Here is a 20,698-nt window from a genome sequence, read left to right as displayed (position 1 = left end):
TTGCAGCCATACCAGGCACCTGCTCATCCAGCCTGAGCACCCCTCACACTGCTCATAACACTCAGCAACCCTGGGCTTCTTTTACTGCATTGCATCAGTAAACTAGAGACAGGCTTGTCCATGGGTAGCAAAACACAGGCTGAAACCTGCCAGACTCCTAAAGCAAAACCACCTCAATTCCATTTGGCCTCAAGCATAAATCATGCAGAATAATAATATTAAAGACAAAAAAACCCCAGCCAAACCCAAAACAACAACAAAAAAAAGAGCAACTGCCAAACAGCTCTTGGAAGCTACTGCACAGCCCTTGCTGTTACAGCAAACATGCTCCCAAATGCCACTTAGAAATAACTCTCAAAGCATCCATCCCACTGCTTTGCAGGCCTTTTCTAGGAGGACACTGCAGATTTCCCAGCTATGTGAGAATTACTGAGAGAGCTCTGCAATGTCTGAACAGAAATGGTGTTTCCAGAGTAATCTTTGGAGACACAGGGGCTGCTGCAGGCACAGGGCCAATCTGCACACCTGGTTTTATCATGCTAAAGCAAATTAGAGCCAATTAGGGCATTAAGGGGCTGGAACATCTTCCTTATGAGGAGAACCTGAGGGAGCTGGGGCTTGCTAGCTTGGAGAGGAGGGGACTGAGGGGTGACCTCATTCGTGGTTATAAAGACGGAAGGGGTGAGGGCCAGGACAGGCTCTTCTTGCTGATGCCTAGAGACAGGGCAAGAGGTGGAAGATGAGGCACAGGATGTTCTGTGTGAACCTGAGGAACAGTTTTTCCCCTGTGAGGGTGACAGAACACTGGAAGAGGCTGCCCAGAGTGGGTTGTGGAGTCTCCCTCTCTGGAGATATTCAAGAACCATCTGGATGCATTCCAGTGTGATCTGCTCTGAGTGATCCTGCTCTGGCAGGGGGTCTGGACCAGGTGAGCTTCAGAGGTCCTTTCCAGCCTCTGACATCCTCTGATTCTGTGATTCAATTCCTGCAACAAGACCCTGCAAATCCAGCAGCACTCCTACTGCAGTCAAAATCAGAGGAGCTGCTGTTTTCAGATGTTCATGGTCTTGATTTTAGCCATAAAATCTGTTGCTTTTCATCGTTTTCTTCCAAAAAGACCTCCTCAGGTAAGTCTGGGGTGCATTAAGAGTGTGTCCAGCACGTTAAAGGAGGTTTTCCTCCCCCTCTACTCTGCCCTAGTGAGGCCCCACTTGGCATATTGCATGCAGTTCTGGGCTTCCCAGTTCAAGAGGGACAGTGATGCACTGGAGAGAGTCCAAGGGAGGGCTCCAGGGATGCTGAAGGGACTAAAGCACAATCTGATGAGAAAAGGCTCAGAGCTCTGGGGCTGGTTATTCTGCAGGGGAGAAAGCTGAGAGGGGATCTGATCAGTGTCTGTCTGAGGACTGGGGGTCAGGAAGGAAGGGACAGTGACAGCCTCTGCTCACTTGTGCCCTGGGATAGGACTAGGGGTAACGGAAGGAAACTACAGCACAGGAGATTCCACCTCAACAAGAGTAAGAACTTCTAAACTGTAAAGGGTGACAGAGCACTGGAACAGGCTGCCCAGAGAGGTTGTGGAGTCTCCTTCTCTGGAGACTTTTTAGACCCATCTGGATGTGTTCTGGTGCAACTTGCACTAGATTCTATGGTCCTGTTCAGGCATGGGGGTTGGAGTAGAAGATCTCCAGAGGTTCCTTCCAGCTCTGTTTTCCAAAACACTAGAAATAGCATACAAAGTATGGTATAGTGTAACTATGATAGAGTATAAACTGCAGTATAAAATATAGTGTAAACTATAGTACAGTATATAGTGTCAATATGTCCTATACTATATTTTACACTATAGATAGTAGGCTAACATATGCCAGCAGTGTGCCCAGGTGGGCAGGAGAGCCAATGGCATCCTGGCCTGGCTCAGGAGCAGTGTGGTCAGTAGGACAAGGGAGGTTATTCTGCCCCTGTACTCAGCACTGCTCAGGCCACACCTTGAGTGCTGTGTCCAGTTCTGGGCTCCTCAATTCAAGAGAGATGTTGAGGTGCTGGAAGGTGTCCAGAGAAGGGCAACAAAGCTGGTGAGGGGCCTGGAGCACAGCCCTGTGAGGAGAGGCTGAGGGAGCTGGGGGTGTTTAGTCTGGAGAAGAGGAGGCTCAGGGCAGAGCTCATTGCTGTCTGCAGCTGCCTGAAGGGAGGCTGTAGCCAGGTGGGGGTTGGGCTCTTCTGCCAGGCAACCAGTAACAGAACAAGAGGACACAGTCTCAAGTTGTGGCAGGGCAGGTCTAGGCTGGATGCTAGGAGGAAGCTGTTGGCAGAGAGAGTGATTGGCATTGGAATGGGCTGCCCAGGGAGGTGGTGGAGTCTCTGTGCCTGGAGGTGTTGAAGCAAAGCCTGGATGAGGCACTTAGTGCCATGGTCTGGTTGATTGTTTAGGGCTGGCTGCTAGGTTGGCCTGGCTGAGCTTGGAGGTCTCTTCCAACCTTGTTGATTCTATTATTTTAATACATAAATATAGCATAAATATATAAATAGAGTATTAAAAAAGAGATGTATTTCTACATAACCTACTACACAAGTAGTCACAAAGTTACAGCTCCTAAGCCAACTCCCCTAAATCTGCAAACTTGACAGCTACAAATTCCTGTATTTGTTTTAAGGACACGAGCCTGGGTTTGTGGTTAGTTATTTGCTTGTTGTTTTTCTTTTCTCTGTGGCATGAAAAAATGGCATAATGAACTCCAGGCCTAATGGCAGTGCAGATACTGAGTGCAGTGGAGCTGGAGCTGCATGATTTGTCACTCATGCATTTATCTGTAAGAGGGGAGAGTGAGTAAACATTGCGTAAAATATACTTTGTGCTTCCTCGGTCTTGGGCAGATTAACACAAATTAAATTTCACACTAATCTGCCCATGGTCAGGGTTGTTACATTAGGAGTGAGGGAGATTCAGCTAATTGTAAAGAATGTTGGTTTTCTTATTCCCTATTAACAATGACCTGTGAGTACAGCAAATACATCCTGAGAGGCTCTTATCAATGCTGGATCAATAACAGATAGAAATCATAGAATCAGCCAGGTTGGAAGAGACCTCCAAAAGCAGCCAACCCAACCTAGCACCCAGCCTTATCCAGTCAACCAGACCATGGCACTAAATGCCTCATCCAGGCTTGGCTTCAACACCTCCAGGGATGGTGACTCCACCACCTCCCTGGGCAGCCCATTCCAATGCCAATCACTCTCTCTGCCAACAACTTCCTCCTAACATCCAGCCTAGACCTCCCCTGGCACAACATGAGACTGTGTCTCCTTGTTCTGTTGCTGGTTGCCTGGCAGAAGAGGCCAACCCCACCTGGCTGCAATGTCCCCTCAGGTAGCTGCAGACAGCAATGAGCTCTGCCCTGAGCCTCCTCTGCTGCAGGCTGCACACCCCCAGCTCCCTCAGCCTCTCCTCACAGGGTTTGTGTCCCAGGCCTTTCACCAGCTGATGAATAATGTCTGTGTACAAGGCTGCAGCAGGTTTCTCAACATCATTTTAATTTGCTCATGAAATTTGAAGCAACTATTTTTCCCCCCTTCATATTTTCCTATTGGGTGTTCAATAATCATCACTGAAGTTACTCTATTTACTTATGTCTGACCACCCAAGTCATGAGTTGCTTAAACCAAGACTGAGGAATATACTGAACTGCCAGAAGAGGGAAGTCCAGGATCAGAAGTTTGTTCCTTAGAGCAAATGTGAAACAGGACATCAGGAATACAGAAACCCTATGAAACAACAGCTTTTTAAAGCAGTTTGCTGAAGCAGGACCATGGCAGCATTCAGGACAAGGTAATGTGGTTATGTGATGCATTATGCAAAATTAATAATCTCTATTAATTTTGATATCCAGGCAACCACAGCTCACAGGATGTTAGGGGCTGGATTGGCATTGGAATGGGCTGCCCAGGGAGGTGGTGGAGTTGCCATCCCTGGAGATGTTGAAGCAAAGCCTGGATAAGGCACTTAGTGCCATGGTCTGGTTGATTGGATAATGCTGGGTGATACGTTGGGCTAGATGAGCTTGGAGGTCTCTTCCAACCTGCTTGATTCTATGATCAGGGATGCTTCACACTAGATCAGACTCTCTAGAGCCTCGTTCAGCCTGGTCTTAAACATCTCTAGGGATGAGGCTTCCACCACCTCCCTGGGCAACCTGTTCCAGAGTATCACCACCCTCATGCTGAAAAACTTCTTCCTAACATCCAGTCTGAATCTACCCATTTCCAGCTTTGCTCCATTTCCCCCCAGTCCTGTCCCTACCTGACAGCCTATAGAGTCCCTCCCCAGCTTTCTTGTAGACCTCTTTAAGGTACTTATTTCTCCCATTCTGGACTGCAGAAGTACAGTGTGAATCTCCAAGCCCACCTCTTCACAGAGGGAGTGATTTCCCATTGGAATGGGCTGCCCAGGGAGGTGGTGGAGGCACTGCCCCTGGAGGTGTTGAAGCAAAGCCTGGATGAGGCACTTAGTGCCATGGTCTAGTTGACTGGCTAGGGCTGGGTGCTAGATTGGACTGGATGAGCTTGGAGGTCTCTTCCAACCTGCTTGATTCTATGACTGCAGCTTTCTCTCTTGCTCCTCATGAGCGCACACCATTGCTTGCCAAAATCCAGTACTTATGCTGTAAAACTTTATCCCTTCCCTTTTATGGATCATTCTGCTGATGTGTTAGAAGAGATTGCAGGAGTTGTTCACATTTTTCAGCAACAAGTCCCACTGAATTCACTCAATTGTAGCAAGACATAGCCCAAAATGAACATTAAGGTATTAATGTGCTGAGCTGCACCAGTGTTAATCTAGTTTGATTCCAAAGCCTAATGTAAATTCTTAGACAGATATTCTATTTTATCTGAGAAACAAATGCTGACAGTTTGCTGCAAGCTGACAAATGAATGCTGACATTTTACTCTTACATGTTTATAAATCAGTTGAAAGGTTAAGAGTCGTTAATGTGAGCCATCTGAGCCATCCATGGAAGTAAACAAAATATTCATTTTTGGGTAACTCCACGTGCCCAGTGTTGCTCACAGGGGACAAAAGTCAGCTTAAAGAATGGGGGAGAAAATGCAAATGCATCAGTATTAGTTTATCTTTTAACTGGGAGCTGAATTACCTGATGGATAGGCCTCCTGATCAAACACACAGCATACACTGGTTGGGAGCTGGTTTGGGTTTGTTGTTGGGTTTTCATTTTTCATTTACTTTAAAGTATGAAATGCCTGCAGGATGGTGTCTAAAGAATAAATATTAACCCTTCCCTTTCCACATGGCCTGTGCTGATCAGAAGTGTTTGCCTACACCTGAACCAGCCCTGCAGTCACTGTGGTGAACAGCTCATCAGTATAGGCTGAACTAGGGCACACCATGGGAATAATCTGCATGCTTATTTTTATTCAGAATGTTCCTGATATTACCAGAGACAAAAAATAGTCCTGCCTTCCTCATTTACTTCCAAGGAAAGGTCTAAATAAGGCTCTGAGATTAGTTGTGGCAGTTTTTACTGGCTGATGAGGGTAGCCTCCAGCTGGGAGAGTGGAGAGTAAAACTTATTTCACAGAATCACAGACTTGACCAGGCTGGAAAAGACCTCTAGGATCATCGAGTCCAAGCTCTCACCTAACTCTTCAGATTAACTAAGCCATGGCATTAAGTGCCTCATCCAACCTCCTCTTAAACACCTTCAGGGATGATGACTCCACCACCTCCCTGGGCAGCCCATTCCAATGCCAATCACTCTCTCTGACAACAACTTCCTCCTAACAGCCAGCCTAGACCTCCCCTGCCACAACTTGAGGCTGTGTCCCCTTGTTCTCTTGCTGGTTGCCTGGCAGAAGAGATCAACCCCACCTGGCTACAGCCTCCCCTCAGATAGTTATAGACAGCAATGAGGTCTGCCCTGAGCCTCCTCTTCTCCAGACTAAACACCCCCAGCTCCCTCAGCCTCTATTCACAGGGCTGTGCTCCAGGCCCCTCACCAGCTTTGTTGCCCTTCTCTGGACACCTTCCAGCACCTCAACATCTCTCTTGAACTGAGGGGCCCAGAACTGGACACAGCACTCAAGGTGTGGCCTGAGCAGTGCAGAGCACAGGGGAAATAGAATAATTTGACAGCAATTGAGCACCTTGGGTTTGCATGCACTTTGGGATCAGACCCAACCTAGCTGATTGGCTAGGGCTATGTGCTAGGGTGGACTGGATGATCTTGGAAGTCTCTTCCAACCTGGCTGATTTTATGATTTAGACAAGCTAACTGCAGTTTCTGTTGATCTCGGAGGTCTCTTCCAGCCTGGTTGCTTCTATGACTCAGATAAGCTAACTGCAGTTTCTGGGACACATTCTGTTCTCAGTGGCATTGTAAAAAAAATAAATCAGCATAAATTACTTTTTTTCTGGTGCAACTGAAAGGAGAATCCAGTCTGATTAATGCTAAATGAAGAGCAGCCCTGAGCATGCTGACTCCTCTTGGGCAGAGGCTGGGCTGAGTGACTTCCAGCCTCAGCCCTCCTATGACACTGCCTTTGCTGCAGCAGGGCTCTATCCCTCTATAGTTTTGAGGAGATGATAGTAGCTCCTACTCTGCAGCCAGAGGTATCACATACAAAAGGAGCTGTAGAGTCTATAAATGCAGCAGCTCCTGTGTAAAGGTCACAGAGACATATTCTCTTTTATCTCCTTGTAGACACTGCAACTGGAGTGAGCTATTCCATAACTCATTTAAATGGGAGTTTTGTTAGCATTAGATGTAGGTTCCAAAAGCCTGACCTGCATTTTTATGGGTGATTTGTTAGCAGCAGTGAGTAACCCTGCAGAGAGAAGGGGGTTTGATACTCAGCAGAGTACTAACTTTACCTCAGCTCCATTTCTGAGAGAACTCTCCATGGCAGGGGAATTCCTGTTTCCAGAATGCTGCCTTTTCCATCAAAGGGTTTGCTGTAAAGAAACCAATGATTTTTATCTGAGCCTGTGCCACATCTCTCACTGCTGGTTCTGAGCATCTGTAGGAGGTGCTTGCAGTGTATTTCTCCACAACAGGGTCTTCCACAGCCCAAAGTAGGGGTTCATAAATCATAGAATCAAGCAGGTTGGAAGAGACCTCCAAGCTCATCCACTCCAACCTAGCACCCAGCCCTGTCCAATCAACCAGACCATGGCACTAAGTGCCCCAGCCAGGCTTTGCTTCAACACCTCCAGGGATGACAACTCCACCACCTCCCAGGGCAGCCCATTCCAATGCCAATCACATCCAGCCTATAGCTCCCCCAGCACAACTTCAGGCTGTGTCCCCTTCTTCTGTTGCTGCTTGCCTGGCAGAAGAGACCAATCCCACCTGGCTACAGCCTCCCTTCAGGCAGCTGCAGACAGCAATGAGGTCTGCCCTGAGCCTCCTCTTCTGCAGGCTGCACACCCCCAGCTCCCTCAGCCTCTCCTCACAGGGTTTGTATTTCAGTATTTTTTTTATTTTTAATCTTATCTGACAATAAGAAAGATTTGAAATTCCTTGCCTGGGAAAGAAATCTGGGGACTCAGGTTTCTGAGAGGGCTGTTGTGCTTCTGTTAGAATCACAGAATCAACCAGGTTAGAAGAGACCTCCAAGATCATCCAGTCCAACCTAGCACCCAGCCCTATCCAATCAACCAGACCATGGCACTAAGTGCCTCATCCAGGCTTTTCTTGAAGACCCCCAGGGACGGTGCCTCCACCACCTCCCTGGGCAGCCCATTCCAATGCCAATCACTCTCTCTGTGAAGAACTTCTTCCTAATATCCAGACTATACCTACCCTGGCACAACTTGAGACTGTGTCCCCTTGTTCTATTGCTGGTTGCCTGGGAGAAGAGGCCACCCCCCACCTGGCTACAATGCCCCTTCAGGTAGTTGTAGACAGTAATAAGATCACCTCTGAGCCTCCTCTTCTCCAGGCTAAACAGGCCCAGCTCCCTCAACCTCTCCTCATAGGATTTGTGCTCCAGGCCCCTCACCAGCTTTGTTGCCCTTCTCTGGACATGTTCCAGCACCTCAACATCTTTCTTGAATTGTTATTACCTTTTACCTTGTATATCTCTGTTTGTAACTGTATATACTGTAACTATCTGCTTGTATATTGAGCTAAGCTGTAAATATAAAGCTTCATTCAATTTCCAGAGCTGGATGAGTCTAGTCTGGGTGATTTGCAAAGTGTGGGGGGGGCAGAGAACACCCAAACCATCACATATGGACAGAACTCCAGGATGAAGAGCAGAGGTCTGAAAGAGGAAGAGTCAGGAGATAGGATAAGACACAAGTCTCTGCATCTCCCCTTAGCACTTCTTGCACTAAGTTATGCTTCCTCCCTTGTAGGTATCCCTTCTCCTTCAACAGGATCCAAGAACCAAACTGTGCACATGCAATAACACAAAGAGAAACCACTCACTGACACACTTCTATATATTTGAAGTGTAACTTGAAAAGCAACAAGGCAAAAATTCTACCCTTTCCAAAGCTTCCTAAACCCATAAATATTGCTTTTACTGTTTAGTCTCTCAATAGGTCACTTCTTTGCCTTTTAGATGCCTAATCCTTGAAAAATCAGTCTTTTCTAAATCAAATGAGTAAGTTTGCCTGGGGGAGTAAGCTGTGCAGTGTCAGCTGGCCAGCAATAAATGTTCCTGTACCTGTGGATGTGTTTGGAAAGCTCATGCCTCTTCTACCCAGTGCTGCTCCAATAGGAAACAATCCTCTTCCTGCTCTCAGCTAAGAGTGCCAATGAACAGCTGCCAGAGCAGCTGTGCCAAGCCCAGGCAGGTCCCTGGCACTGTGGGGGGCCTTATTCACCTAGCTGAGTGACGAGAGAGACCTGCCAGAGGAAGAATGCAGGAAGCAAGATGTGGCAAGTGCAGGGGAACCCTCAGCAATGTGGTGGCTGCATCCCAGCCCCTGTGCCTCGCTCCTGCTGCATACACTGCCTGGGCTGAGCTGCGCTTTTGGTTTCAAGGGAGTGGGAGGGGAAGGACTTTTAAGTTAATCTTCCTCAAATTACACCTGCAGAGTCTGTTCACAGAATCAACCAGGTTGGAAGAGACCTCCAAGATCATCCACTCCAACCTAGCACCCAGCCCTAGCCAATCAACTGGACCATGGCACTAAGTGCCTCATCCAGGATTTGCTTGAACACCTCCAGGGATGGTGACTCCACCACCTCCCTGGGCAGCCCATTCCAATGCCAATCACTCTCTCTGACAACAACTTCCTCCTAACAGCCAGCCTAGACCTACCCTGGCACAACTTCAGGCTGTGTCCCCTTGTTCTGTTGCTGCTTGCCTGGTAGAAGAGGCCACCCCCCACCTGGCTGCAATGTCCTCTCAGGTAGTTGCAGACAGCAATGAGCTCTGCCCTGAGCCTCCTCTTCTGCAGGCTGCACACCCCCAGCTCCCTCAGCCCTCTCCTCATAGGGTTTGTGCTCCAGGCCCCTCACCAGCTTTGCTCCCCTTCTCTGGACACCTTCCAGCACCTCAACATCTCTCTTGAATTGAGGGGCCCAGAACTGGACACAGCACTCAAGCTGTGGCCTGAGCAGTGCTGAGTACAGGGGCAGAATAACCTCCCTTGTCCTGCTGGCCACACTGCTCCTGATGCAGTCTCCTTCCTTTGGTCTAGAAAAAGAGTTTAAATCCACCTTGCTCTTGCTGAAAGACACCATTTGAGGGGGTCCCTTTTCTGTTCTGCTCTGAAAACTCGTGGCAGTAAACCAACATCTTCCCTTCCCTTTGCATACTTACTCTGATACAGAGACTTCAATCACAGACTGAGATGTAGTCTCTCTAAAACAATTTTCTCCCTTGATCAGTCTTTGAACCTGCAGGTCTTTTATTGGATTCCATAAATGTACCTCTTGGGGGTAGTTCCATCAGAATTAGCATGAGATCAAAACTGTCAAACCATCAAAGTGGCAGTCTGTTCTCCCTCAAGCCAAATGCCAACACCATCAGCCCACTGGTAGTTCCCCCACATCCCTCCACGATTCAAGTTGCAAAGGGTTTAACAAGGCTTTCCCAAAAAGAAAGAAGAGAGGGGAAGCAGAATAACTGAAGGTGAATCCTCCCAGGTGACTTGGATAACTCAGCCATGCAGAGGCACCACACACACTCGCAGCCAAACCACCATTTCACATTGCAGTTTCTCCACTTACCATCCTTGAGGCTTGTGCTTCACGCAGGAGCAGGTGTGGCAGGGCTGCTCCTGGCACCCTGTACATTGAGGACTGTGGTTTCTACAGTCTGCTTTGTACCAGCTGGCCACAGCCACGGGACAGAACTTCTGGCATGCAGAAGTCTCTCTTCTTAAAGCAAGGACCTTGCTAGTGAATGTGAACCATTGAGCAGGCAGCTGTTTCAACGATTTCAAAGCAGGAGCAATGCTGAGGGTCCTGAAAAGTGATGACATTTACATCCATACAACCATCACATGAACCTGGCCTCGCAGCTTCACTTCAGAGCACCTGAGAACTAGGAAAGCTCAGATGCAAACTACTTCTAAAGGTGTTTCCTCCTTTATTGATTCTATTCATCACAGCTGTGGCTTTTCTGATTCAGCACTCTGTCCAGTTGGAAAGCAACATCTGTTGGTCATATGCACCTGCAGACAAAAAGCAGGTGCATAAAGTTAGGTGAGCTATTGATTTTGTTGTTAGTTGTTCTGTGAAAGGCTCCTGCCAGACTGAGGTGTATGAAGGAGTTTTGTGAACACTGTGGGATCGATGCATCCATAGGTTTCTTCCCTGTGCTGCCTCACAGCTGAGCTGGCAGCAACCACCTCTTACCACCTTGCTGCTAGAGGTCACCATCCTTTCCAACAGACCAGCTCAAGTGGCTTCTTTCACCTGCTTCCACCATGAATCAGACACCTTGACTCAGGATGGACTAAACAATTAGTTTAAAAAACTCCAAACCACAGCAGAAGCCAAACCAAGACAGTTACAAACCCAGCTAAACTGCCAGGTGGAAAAAATGAGTTAATGGACAACTGAGAGGGGAGGTAGAAGCAAACAGCTTGTCCTGGAACCTGTGTAACACAGCTGAGAGCAGAAAGGGGAGAGGAATTTTTCAGAGGTGCAACTAAATTAAGAAGCCCCTGAAGGTATCATCACCCTCCACCCACCCAAGGGTGTCAGTTACCTATGCACTGAGGATTAAAGGGTCTAGCTACTACTTCTGCTACAAAGACTTTGTCTGGTCACCTCATTCAGAAGCTTGTTCTAGCTTCTAGGTGAGGTTCTTCCCCTCTTTCGGGCATGTTGACCTCTCTGTGTCTGTTCACACACACACATGAGATCACAGAATCATAGAATTGTTGGTTGGAAGAGACCTCCAAGCTCATCCAGGCCAACCTAGCACCCAGCCCTATCCAGTCAACCAGACCATGGCACTAAGTGTCCCAGGCAGGCTTTGCTTCAGCACCTCCAGGGATGGTGACTCCACCACCTCCCTGGGCAGCCCATTCCAATGCCAATCACTCTCCCTGCCAACAACTTCCTCCTAACATCCAGCCTAGACCTCCCCTGGCACAACTTGAGACTGTGTCCCCTTGTTCTGTTCTTGCCTGGCAGAAGAGCCCAACCCCACCTGGCCACAGCCTCCCTTCAGGGAGTTGTAGTCAGCAATGAGACGTGTGTATATGGCAAGAAAAAATCATGCATTCAGAAGTTGAGACTGTCAGAACTGTTGTTTCTTGTCCATCCCAGTAGACAATCTCTTGTCTCACACTTCCAGTCACAATTCATTCATCTCCTGCCTCCTTGTCATGAAGCAGCTTTAATCACCAAGTGCTCTCTGCTCTGTTTCACTCCATACACAAATGTCACCAGTACAATTTCAGCTCATTTTGCTGTGGCTCTGAGGGATGTGGGTTCAAAGCACTGTCAGTGACATATACTTGCAAGGACCAGGTATGCTCTCAGGCTAGCACAGCTGAAGCTTGGCCATCTGACTTACCTTTAACTGGTGTCACACACCTGTTCTGTCTGTTGTCTGCCCTGGCAGCTCCTGGCAGCACAGTGCTTGGGCCATGGAAGTAGGAAGATTTGTGGTTCTCTTCCTCATTGTCAACCTTGGGGAAAAGAAGACTGCTGGGGCCCAGAATATTCAGCTTTGGGGAATGATCTTGCAAGGGGTTTGTCTCTTCAGTATTTCAGCCTCCCTCAACAGCCCTGGAATGTGCAGCATTTTTGTACTACTGATGCCACATAATTGCTGCCTGCTGCAGCCAGCAGTGTGCCCATGTCACTGACAGGTTGATTCCCTCTTCCCTTACCTTCTTTGCTCCTCAGTGAGATTATTCCACCACCACCCTGAGTTTATTCACCACAGATTTTTTTTTCAAGTCAGGTTTCCTGGCTGTTCAGAGCTCTACCTCAGCTCCACCTTTTTAGAGTGGATTCAAGTTTGCTGCTTACATACACTCAGATCAATCCATTAGGCCACTTCCACCTCACCTTGATGGTGATTCTGGCTTGGATTTAGTTTTTTTCATTTCTACCTTAGGCTTGTGAGTTTTGGTTTTTATTTAGGATTTTGGGTTTCTCCCCCCCCACACACTTCTGCATTTCTCAGTGGTGCAGCACTTATTGTACAAGGGTGCAATCAATTGCCTTATACGCCCCCTCAGACTGTCTGGAATGTGACTACCACATTCCTGTGGACAATGTCAGTAGCTACCTGCTGGAAATGAGAGGCTGGGAAAGTCAGCAGCATGCAGCCACAGCGAACGTCAGCGATGTAGGTTTATGATCACCTGTAGCAATGGCAAAGCAGCATCAGGACAGTAACATCACTACAATTAATTCAAGACAGACTTCAGCTTGCAGCAAAACCTTTTCATACCTGCATTACCCACGTCCACGTGATTTATAGAATCATAGAATCAGTCAGGGTTAGAGGGGACCACAAGGATCATCTAGTTCCAATCCCTCTGCCATGGGCAGGGACACCCTACCCTAGATCAGGCTGGTCAAAGCCCCATCCAGCCTGGCCTTAAACATCTCCAGACATGGGGCCTCAACCACCTCCCTGGGAAACCCATTCCGGGCTCTCACCACTGTCATGCTGAAGAACATCCTCCTCAAATTTATGGTTACAATGAATAAAGTCACCAGCCTGTAAAAAAACAAATGCAGATGGAGACATGAGAGACCACATGGCAGTTGTGTGAAAACTGTGACAGGAATGGGAATCACAACAGCATTTCCAAGTCTTACTTTTAGAGACAAATAAATGAGGCAGACAGAGGTGCAGGCACATCAGTTCTGAGCATTGCCTGTGGATCTGGGATTTTGTGAACGAGGAAATCTTCCCCATAAAGCCAAAAAAGTTGAACACAAAGCCCACCAAGCAAGCAGCACACGTGGAATCAGGCAGGAATTGGCTCTCTTTAAATCTTACAGCTTCATGTGGAGCAATTTTACTTTTTTTGTAGCACAAAACCAGGGAATATTTTAATACCTTTTGTTGAGCTGTTCATCTCCACTCGATAGCCCTAAAGATTTATTCACTGGTTCCTGCTGACAGGGATTAGTGGATCCAAATCATTTAACCAAGGTCCTCTGCTTCCTGCTGGGTTCCAGGTGTCAAAAGCCCACTAAGGATGGGTCCTCTTTGTATAGGTGGCCTGATAAGTAATTAAAAAGCTTCCAAAAGCCTAAAAGCAGAACTGGGGAAGAGCCTACAGCCAAAAGAAGTTTTTTACCTGCAGGCAGTTTCCTTCTTCTGTTATTACCTTGAACAAATGCATACAGGCTGAAGAGAATACAAATAATCACTTAGTCAGAAAGCAGGTTTAAGTAGTTTATTCCTGTAAACAATATTCATACTCAAACACAGATGTGCTTGCAGCCCCCAGCTGGGATTAGGCCAGCATTTTGCAAACTGGTTTAAGAGACATGAGAGAGATATCTGGCTAGCCAGAGTGTTTCTTAAATGAGAATGTTAAGACATGGAGAACAGCACGCGAAGTTCCAAGAAAGAAACAGTGCCTGACCCCAGCTCCCGTATGTGAGCTCCTAGCTCATGTATGTGAGCTCCCCACCTCATGTGTGTGAGCCCTTAGCTCACATAAATGCTGTTCTTCACAGATGTAAGAGAAGCCAAACATCAGTAACCTGTACTTGCTACCCACCTAGCTAGCGCAAAGTTTAACTTCCAGTGCAAAGGTCCAGCTTTGGGGTTTAGCACGTCAGTTGCTAGGCGCTCCAGTGGAGTCAGAGGAACAGGCATCAAACTGGGTAATGCTGTACCCACAGATGAACAGGTTGTGCTTGTTTGGAACTGCTGAAAAAGGGACTGCTCAACCTGATGTATAAAGAGAAAATGTTACCAGGTAGATCCTGCTGAGTGAAACCAAGTGGACTAGCCAGTGGGAAGAATATAGTGCAGGACAGAAGGCTTTGCTTGACCTCTGGCATAGATCTGGTACCCTCAGTGTTTCCAGAGCCAGAATGGTTCGTGACAAGAACTTTCTTTTTCAGCACCACTCTTCTGCTAAGTGTTCCCTTCAACTCTGATACTTCCTCTGCCTCCTCACAGCCAAAATACAGCCCCAGAGCTCAGCGATTGTAAACTACATTACCTGTGGCTTTCTGGCCAACTTTACCTGTGCATCTATATCCTTCTGAATTAGCTTATTTCACTCTAGATGCAATCACTCAGTTCTTCAAACCAATTTTGTGTGATGGGTAATCTTCAAAGTAATGTTAGCCACCAAAAAAAGGTCTGTCTCAAATATTGAGGAGTCTTTGACTTAGTGGTGTGATATTCCCTAGTAAATGTTTAATTGATAATCATGACTGATCTGTCTGCTTTATCCTCCCTGTGTAATGCTTTTCCTCCTTCACAAATTTAATGACCTAAGGTGTCTGCTATAGGGCTGATTTTGGCCCTGCTGTTACCTTTGCTGGGAGTGAGAATGTTCAGATCCAACCACTCCTGTTCTCTAAAGCCCAGCTAACTCCTCAGAGTTGTTAACAGGATCTTCCTAAACACTCACTATTTTTGCTACTGGATCACATGTACCTACAGTTAAAAATAACTGAAAAATAAGGACAAATCCCATTCCAAAGTACACAGAGATAGGGTTGCTGGAAGTCAGTGGTATTGCATTTGTTATGCTAGACTCCAGCAGGCTGCTGAGCTGAAATACCATCCCTCTACCTCTGTTGTTAGCAACTGGAATGAGCTACCCAGGGAGGTGCTGGAGTCACCCACCCGAGATGCATCGTTTGGATGTGGGGCTTGGGGCTATGGTTTAAGGTGAATCTTGTAGGGTAGGGTTCTAGGTTGGAGTCAGTGATCCTGAGGGGCTTTGCCAACCTGGATGTTTCCATGCTTCTGTAGTTCTGGGTCGTTTCTTTGGCTGATAGAGGAACTAAATGACTTGCAACTGTCTACATGACTGTTGAGGTCATAGCTTACCTTTCCCGTTTGTGGGATGAAAAATGCATCAATAGGTCACTTTTATAATCCTCACTTTTAATGAAAACAGAGTTCAGGAGCCTGGACAATTGCAAGGGAGGAGTATTAACTACTGAGTAGTTGAGTTTTTCATGTAGCATAAATTACTGACTGGTCTCTGTATATTGAACTAGAGGGGCAAGCTGCTGTTCTGTTTAAACGAATGCTCTCCTGGTTTCCGTGGGAGCACTGAGCACATAAGGAATGAAGCAGATTGCTCTGCTGATTTTGCCGTGGGGAGGTACTGCCAGGGCTGCGTCTTCCTTAGCTGCAGTGAAGAGAACAGCCTACCTGGTTTCAGACATGCACATTTTAAGGTTCAGTTCACTAGGTCATCTCAAGACTTAACTGTACCAGCAACCTGTCAGCAAGGGCTCCCTCGAAGTAGAGGCATCCTTTGTACCTCCTTTGCACATCCTCCTTTTTCAACTCTTCGCTTCCACTAAAGAGGGGGCAATGTGAACGTGCTCCCAAGAGCTCCTTTACAGCTCGGGAGCTCCAAAACTTCCTTGAAAAACAAAAGCAAAGCAATTTAAAGAAATAACTGCCAAACTTCTCCAATTATCTGGAATTTTATTCCATCCATATACATGCATAGTAACAACATTTGTTGAGAAATTATTTCTATCAGAAGTAGAACATTATCTTTGTGATCACCAGTTGCAGTATTGCTACTCTTATATTTAAATATATCTTATCTATGAATTAGATTCATAATTGCAGCATTGAGATTAGGGTTTGTGTTTTCTGGTTTAGACTGTGCCTTTCAAAAGAGAAAACGCATTGATATGACCTCATTACTTACAATACTGCTTCCAGTAATTTTGTTCATTCTTTTTATAAAGTATTGCATTTAACAGCAAAGGTTTAAAAATTGAGACAGAGATGCATCAGCGAAAGAAAATACAAGTACTATACAAGGGAAAAAGAACTGCCATCTTCATTTAACGTACGTTTCAGGTTAAGAAAGTGGACAGAAACATACTGCTACATACAAATGCAAAGCCTAATGACTAAGGGACTTGTATCTGCTAAAATATAAACTGCAAACCCAGCCCAGTTGTTCAAAAAATTGGGAATTTTAAGGCGAACTTTACAGCATAGTTGAAACTCCTTTGCAAGTTATATTTTAGCCTATACACATTATCTGCAAGAGCATATAAGGGAAACGAAAAGAGAAGATGAAATCAGGATACACAAGTGCTTTTGAAGCTAGTTCTAAAATGCTTTTCTGTATTGTTTGCCACTATTTTCTTTAAAATCTACTATACAGTGCAAACCATATGTGCTACACAATAACTATACAATAACATTACAAATGACTTTAATATAAAGTTTTTAAATAAAAAATAACATAACTACAGCTATGAATACTGCTGGTAAAATAAATTAATATTCTTCTGTGTGTGTGGTTTGCTTCTCCTCGTCGTTGTCGTCGTCGTTGAAAATGGCACCAATAATTATACACTTTACTAATGGACTGTAATGAAATTACACCTTGAAAGCCTTCAGCTGGGCGCAGTGAGATCTCCTGATTGTCCAGATGTAATTCAAACAGCTCTCCTTAGATTGTAGGGAACGACAGGCTAAGGACAGGTAGCAGAGGTGACCCATCCTTTCATTTGACATGTTCTGCTGCATGTGACGAGCAATAAAACTTCTTATGAGTTATAAAGTTTGAAAGGTTGTTGAACTGGATGTCACACAGTCGGCAATACTTCCCACTGCCTGGGGCCTGGCTAGAGCCATTCACGCCTTTAGCTATACTAGACAACTGTTCCTCTGCCGTGGGGACTGCTGGAGACACGTTTTCGTTTGCGGTTAAGGGATTCTCAGAGATCCAGGAGGGAGACTTGTGCCCATCTTCATGCGGAGGGTTCTGGGAAATGTTCTCTTGCTGTGGGTTTGCCGCAGGCCTTTCCTCCTGTTTTAGTCCCCCATTAACTATTACCATGCCTCGGTTTTTGGGCAGCAGCGGAAGAGACTCTTTCTTCTGCCCAGCACACCCATTGGAAGGCACCGGGCCCTTAGGGGATTCACTTCCCGTGTTTGTGCTTTGATCTAAATCAGTGTTATGAATGACGAGAGAACCAGAAATGTAATCGCTTGGCTTAATTCCATAGTAGGGGGAAAGCTGATCTGCTCCTTTAGCTTTCTTTATTGCTCCGGGGTAAAGGCATTGCGGAAGAAACAAATGTTTGCTCTCTTCTTTTGTAGCAATCAGCTGGGCCGCTTCGCTGAAGACTTTCAGTCCTTGAAGTGTTGCTAAGTGTGTGGAAAATAAGTTCCCGTTCGGGGAGGACTGTTTGGAGTTGCCGTTTTTCTCACACTTGATGATGCTCCTCTCGTAACTGACGTCTGGGCTGCTCCGTTCGCTCTCTGGGTTTGGAAACCCCTTACTGTCCAGCTGCCCCAGGTCGTTGCGCTGATGGGCAGTGACAGGGCAGAAATTCTGCTTGTGAGCCAGGTAGTTCTCTACCTTGTTGAAGCTGATCTTGCACACCGTGCACTCGTGGTAGTCCAGCAGCCTTTTGGGAGAAGTGGACGTCCTCTCGGACGGGGGTAAGCACTTCTTACTGAGATCTATCGGCACATCCATCTCCAGACAGGACACGGTGGAGTGGGGAGTATCACACTTTGACACTGGAACGCACTTGTTAATGGACAGCGACGTCTCCAGGTGCTTCGAGACTATTCCTGGGAAGATGTCGCAGCGAGGGTGGTAACATTCTCCGAGGCCTTCTGCTGACTCTTGAGTGGATGTGCAAGGATTGCCGAGATTAGCCACGTCTAGAAACCTCTGCTGAGCTAGTGGGGGCCTTTGCTCCTGCTCTGGCAGGCACATCTCATACATCTTCCTCCGCTTGCGGGTGCGCATGGTTCTCTGCATGGCAGGCACTTTGTTGGAAGCAGACCTCTTCAGCGGGGGGTCGTGGCGGGTGGCACAGTAATACTGCTTGTGGACCATGTAGGTCTCATGCCTGCTGAAAGTAATGTTACAAGCTTCACACGTGGTCTTGTTGGGATCGCTCTCCCCTTCCACTAAAGACGCGCCGGGATTCTTGGCGTCGGGTTTGCCGTTTATCTTCTCATCGCCGTTGCTTGCCGTTGGCAACTTCTTAGGCTGTGCTGTGAAGTCTTTCTCGTGACTTTTACTGTTTGGCCCGATCAAATCTAAAACATTGGAAGAGTTTATGCAAGACGTCTGCAGAAGTTGATTCTCTGGCTCCGCTGTGTGGGGAGCCGCATTCAAGATGCTGATAGAGCTTTGACCGTTGCTGGGACTTACAGCTTCTGGCATTTTCTCTGGAACGCTGGAAAAATCCGGGGACTTTGCCATCTGCTGCCATCGGCTGCTGCAGTAGTGCTTTTTGTGTACCAAGTAGTTGTCCAAATTATTGAATGTTATATTACACTCAAAACACGTAGCCCCTTTGGGCATCAGAGGACTGTAAATTACAGGAGGGTAATTGCTACTTCCATGCCTCAGTCTTCGATGGACCAGTTCAGACATTTTGGCGAGTATCTCCGATGCCTGAGGAACCACAGTGATGTCTTGGGGAAAAGCAAACTGGGAAAGAAAAGGTCCCATTGGGAACGAAGGACCAATGTTAGGCTGAACTGGTGACGAAGCAAGTCTTGGACTGGATGGTTCGGATTTTATTTTAGTGTAAGAAAAACTCTGCTTATTTGTCACAGGTTGGGCTTCTGGCCTCTGGTTTGGAAGGAAAAGTGGAGCCTTTTTTTCACATTTATCAAGCTCTGTATCAGAACTTGCATCTTTAGTCTGCATGGTCTTTTGGCTCTGGGGAACATCATTTCTGCTCAACAGATCTGTTGCCGGCTGTAAACCTTCTTCATTTCCACTTGGAGACTGCTCAATGTCACTTTCTCTCTGAATTTTGTTGCCAGAGACATGTAACTCTTGGTGCTGCAGCAACTCCCTCTGAGTTTGGAAGCCAAAATGGCAGTGATTGCATCTAAAGGCAGCTTGAGTAAGATGCGAGAACAGGTGCTGATGAAAGTTAATCACCGAGTCTGCCGTGTAAGTACAAACTGTGCACTTCAGACTAGCACCCGGCGGCAGAAATTCCTCCATTTTCACTCCTAGAGAAAAGACAAATACAATACAAGAGAAAGTGACCATTTTCTCCTTCGTGAAGCACACTGGCAAACCAGCTGCACGGGAGGCACAAATGCTGTGGGAACAACTCATTTGCTTCTGCTAGGATGGTATTAGTCACCCTGAAAATACTTGAAGTGCTTCTGAACTTCTCTCCTCAAACAACTTGGAGGATATTCCCAGACTTCTGCTCTGCTTTGGACAGCCTCAGTATCTGCGAGCATTCAGCAGAGATGAAGGGAAGGAAAGAACAAGGGAAATGGATAAAAATAGACTGGGCTTAATTTAAATGAGAAGGTCTTAGAAATTACATTTTTAACTAAAGGAGACACAATGTTACCCTTACACAATCACTGCAGATTTTGAATGCACAGAGAGAACATCAGCGTGAAGAGGCTCAAGGTTATGACGTGACTTGAGGTACATCCCTCAAACTCAAGAGTGCCTGAAAGCCACGGAGCAGGAGCAGCATTTTGAGCGTTGCTGGTGCTTAGCTCTTTGCCCACATGAGTTGGAAGTAGTGTGGGTACAGGCTACAGATCTATCCTCATCAGAAAGGCCTGATGAGCTGTGTTCATTCTGAAGGGAGCAGGAGGAGTAAGACAGGGCTTCAACATTTTATTTTCCACATATAAAAGCTGCAGGCAACTACTGCTGTAACAAAATACCTTTTCCTCATTATATCACTTCAGTTTTCCCTGCTTGGAGTAATACATTTAAAGCCACCTTACAATCACTACTGGAAAAAAAAAACCCCACTGCTCCACAGTGTTTTGAAACTGAAAACGCCTTGAAAAGAGGTAAAATCCAACTCCTCTGCTGTAGCAGCACAGATCTTGATAACCTGATGGACAATGAAAACTGAAAAATATTGGTAGGGCTCATAGCTGGAGCAGGTATTTGTTCTGTCTATGTACACACACCTTGGTCAGGTGAAGTAGCTTCATGGTAGTCACACAACATAAAGCTGTAACACTTTTGGGGGTCAGGCTGTGCAAAGCCATTCTGATGTACCCAAAGGTCCTCACTTCTCCCATAGGATCGGTGACTCCCACAGCTGTC

The 20,698-nt window shown here is 46.6% G+C and overlaps 1 protein-coding gene and 1 long non-coding RNA gene across 6 annotated transcripts in view; one reads left to right on the top strand and one right to left on the bottom strand.

The window, feature by feature from the left end:
• Positions 1-728: 728 nt before the first annotated feature.
• On the top strand, positions 729-8,854 carry LOC135181019 (uncharacterized). Its single transcript, XR_010304647.1, has 3 exons — positions 729-928; positions 3,644-3,826; positions 8,375-8,854. It is a non-coding gene; the product is annotated as an uncharacterized LOC135181019 (long non-coding RNA).
• Positions 8,855-13,838: 4,984 nt separating this feature from the next.
• Positions 13,839-20,698, bottom strand: part of ZFPM2 (zinc finger protein, FOG family member 2) — a 402,942-nt gene continuing 396,082 nt past the window's right edge. For all 5 annotated transcript variants that reach the window (XM_064154128.1, XM_064154129.1, XM_064154132.1 and 2 more), the window contains one exon: positions 13,839-19,620. In XM_064154128.1, coding sequence (XP_064010198.1) covers positions 17,132-19,620 — 2,489 coding nt within the window. In that variant the 3' untranslated portion in view covers positions 13,839-17,131. The remainder of the gene's footprint in view (positions 19,621-20,698) is intronic.

This window comes from Pogoniulus pusillus, chromosome 14 (genome assembly GCF_015220805.1).
Source record: "Pogoniulus pusillus isolate bPogPus1 chromosome 14, bPogPus1.pri, whole genome shotgun sequence".
NCBI classification, from domain to species: domain Eukaryota; kingdom Metazoa; phylum Chordata; class Aves; order Piciformes; family Lybiidae; genus Pogoniulus; species Pogoniulus pusillus.
The sequence above is the reverse complement of the archived record's forward strand: the minus strand, read 5'-3'. Positions and strand labels throughout refer to the sequence as shown.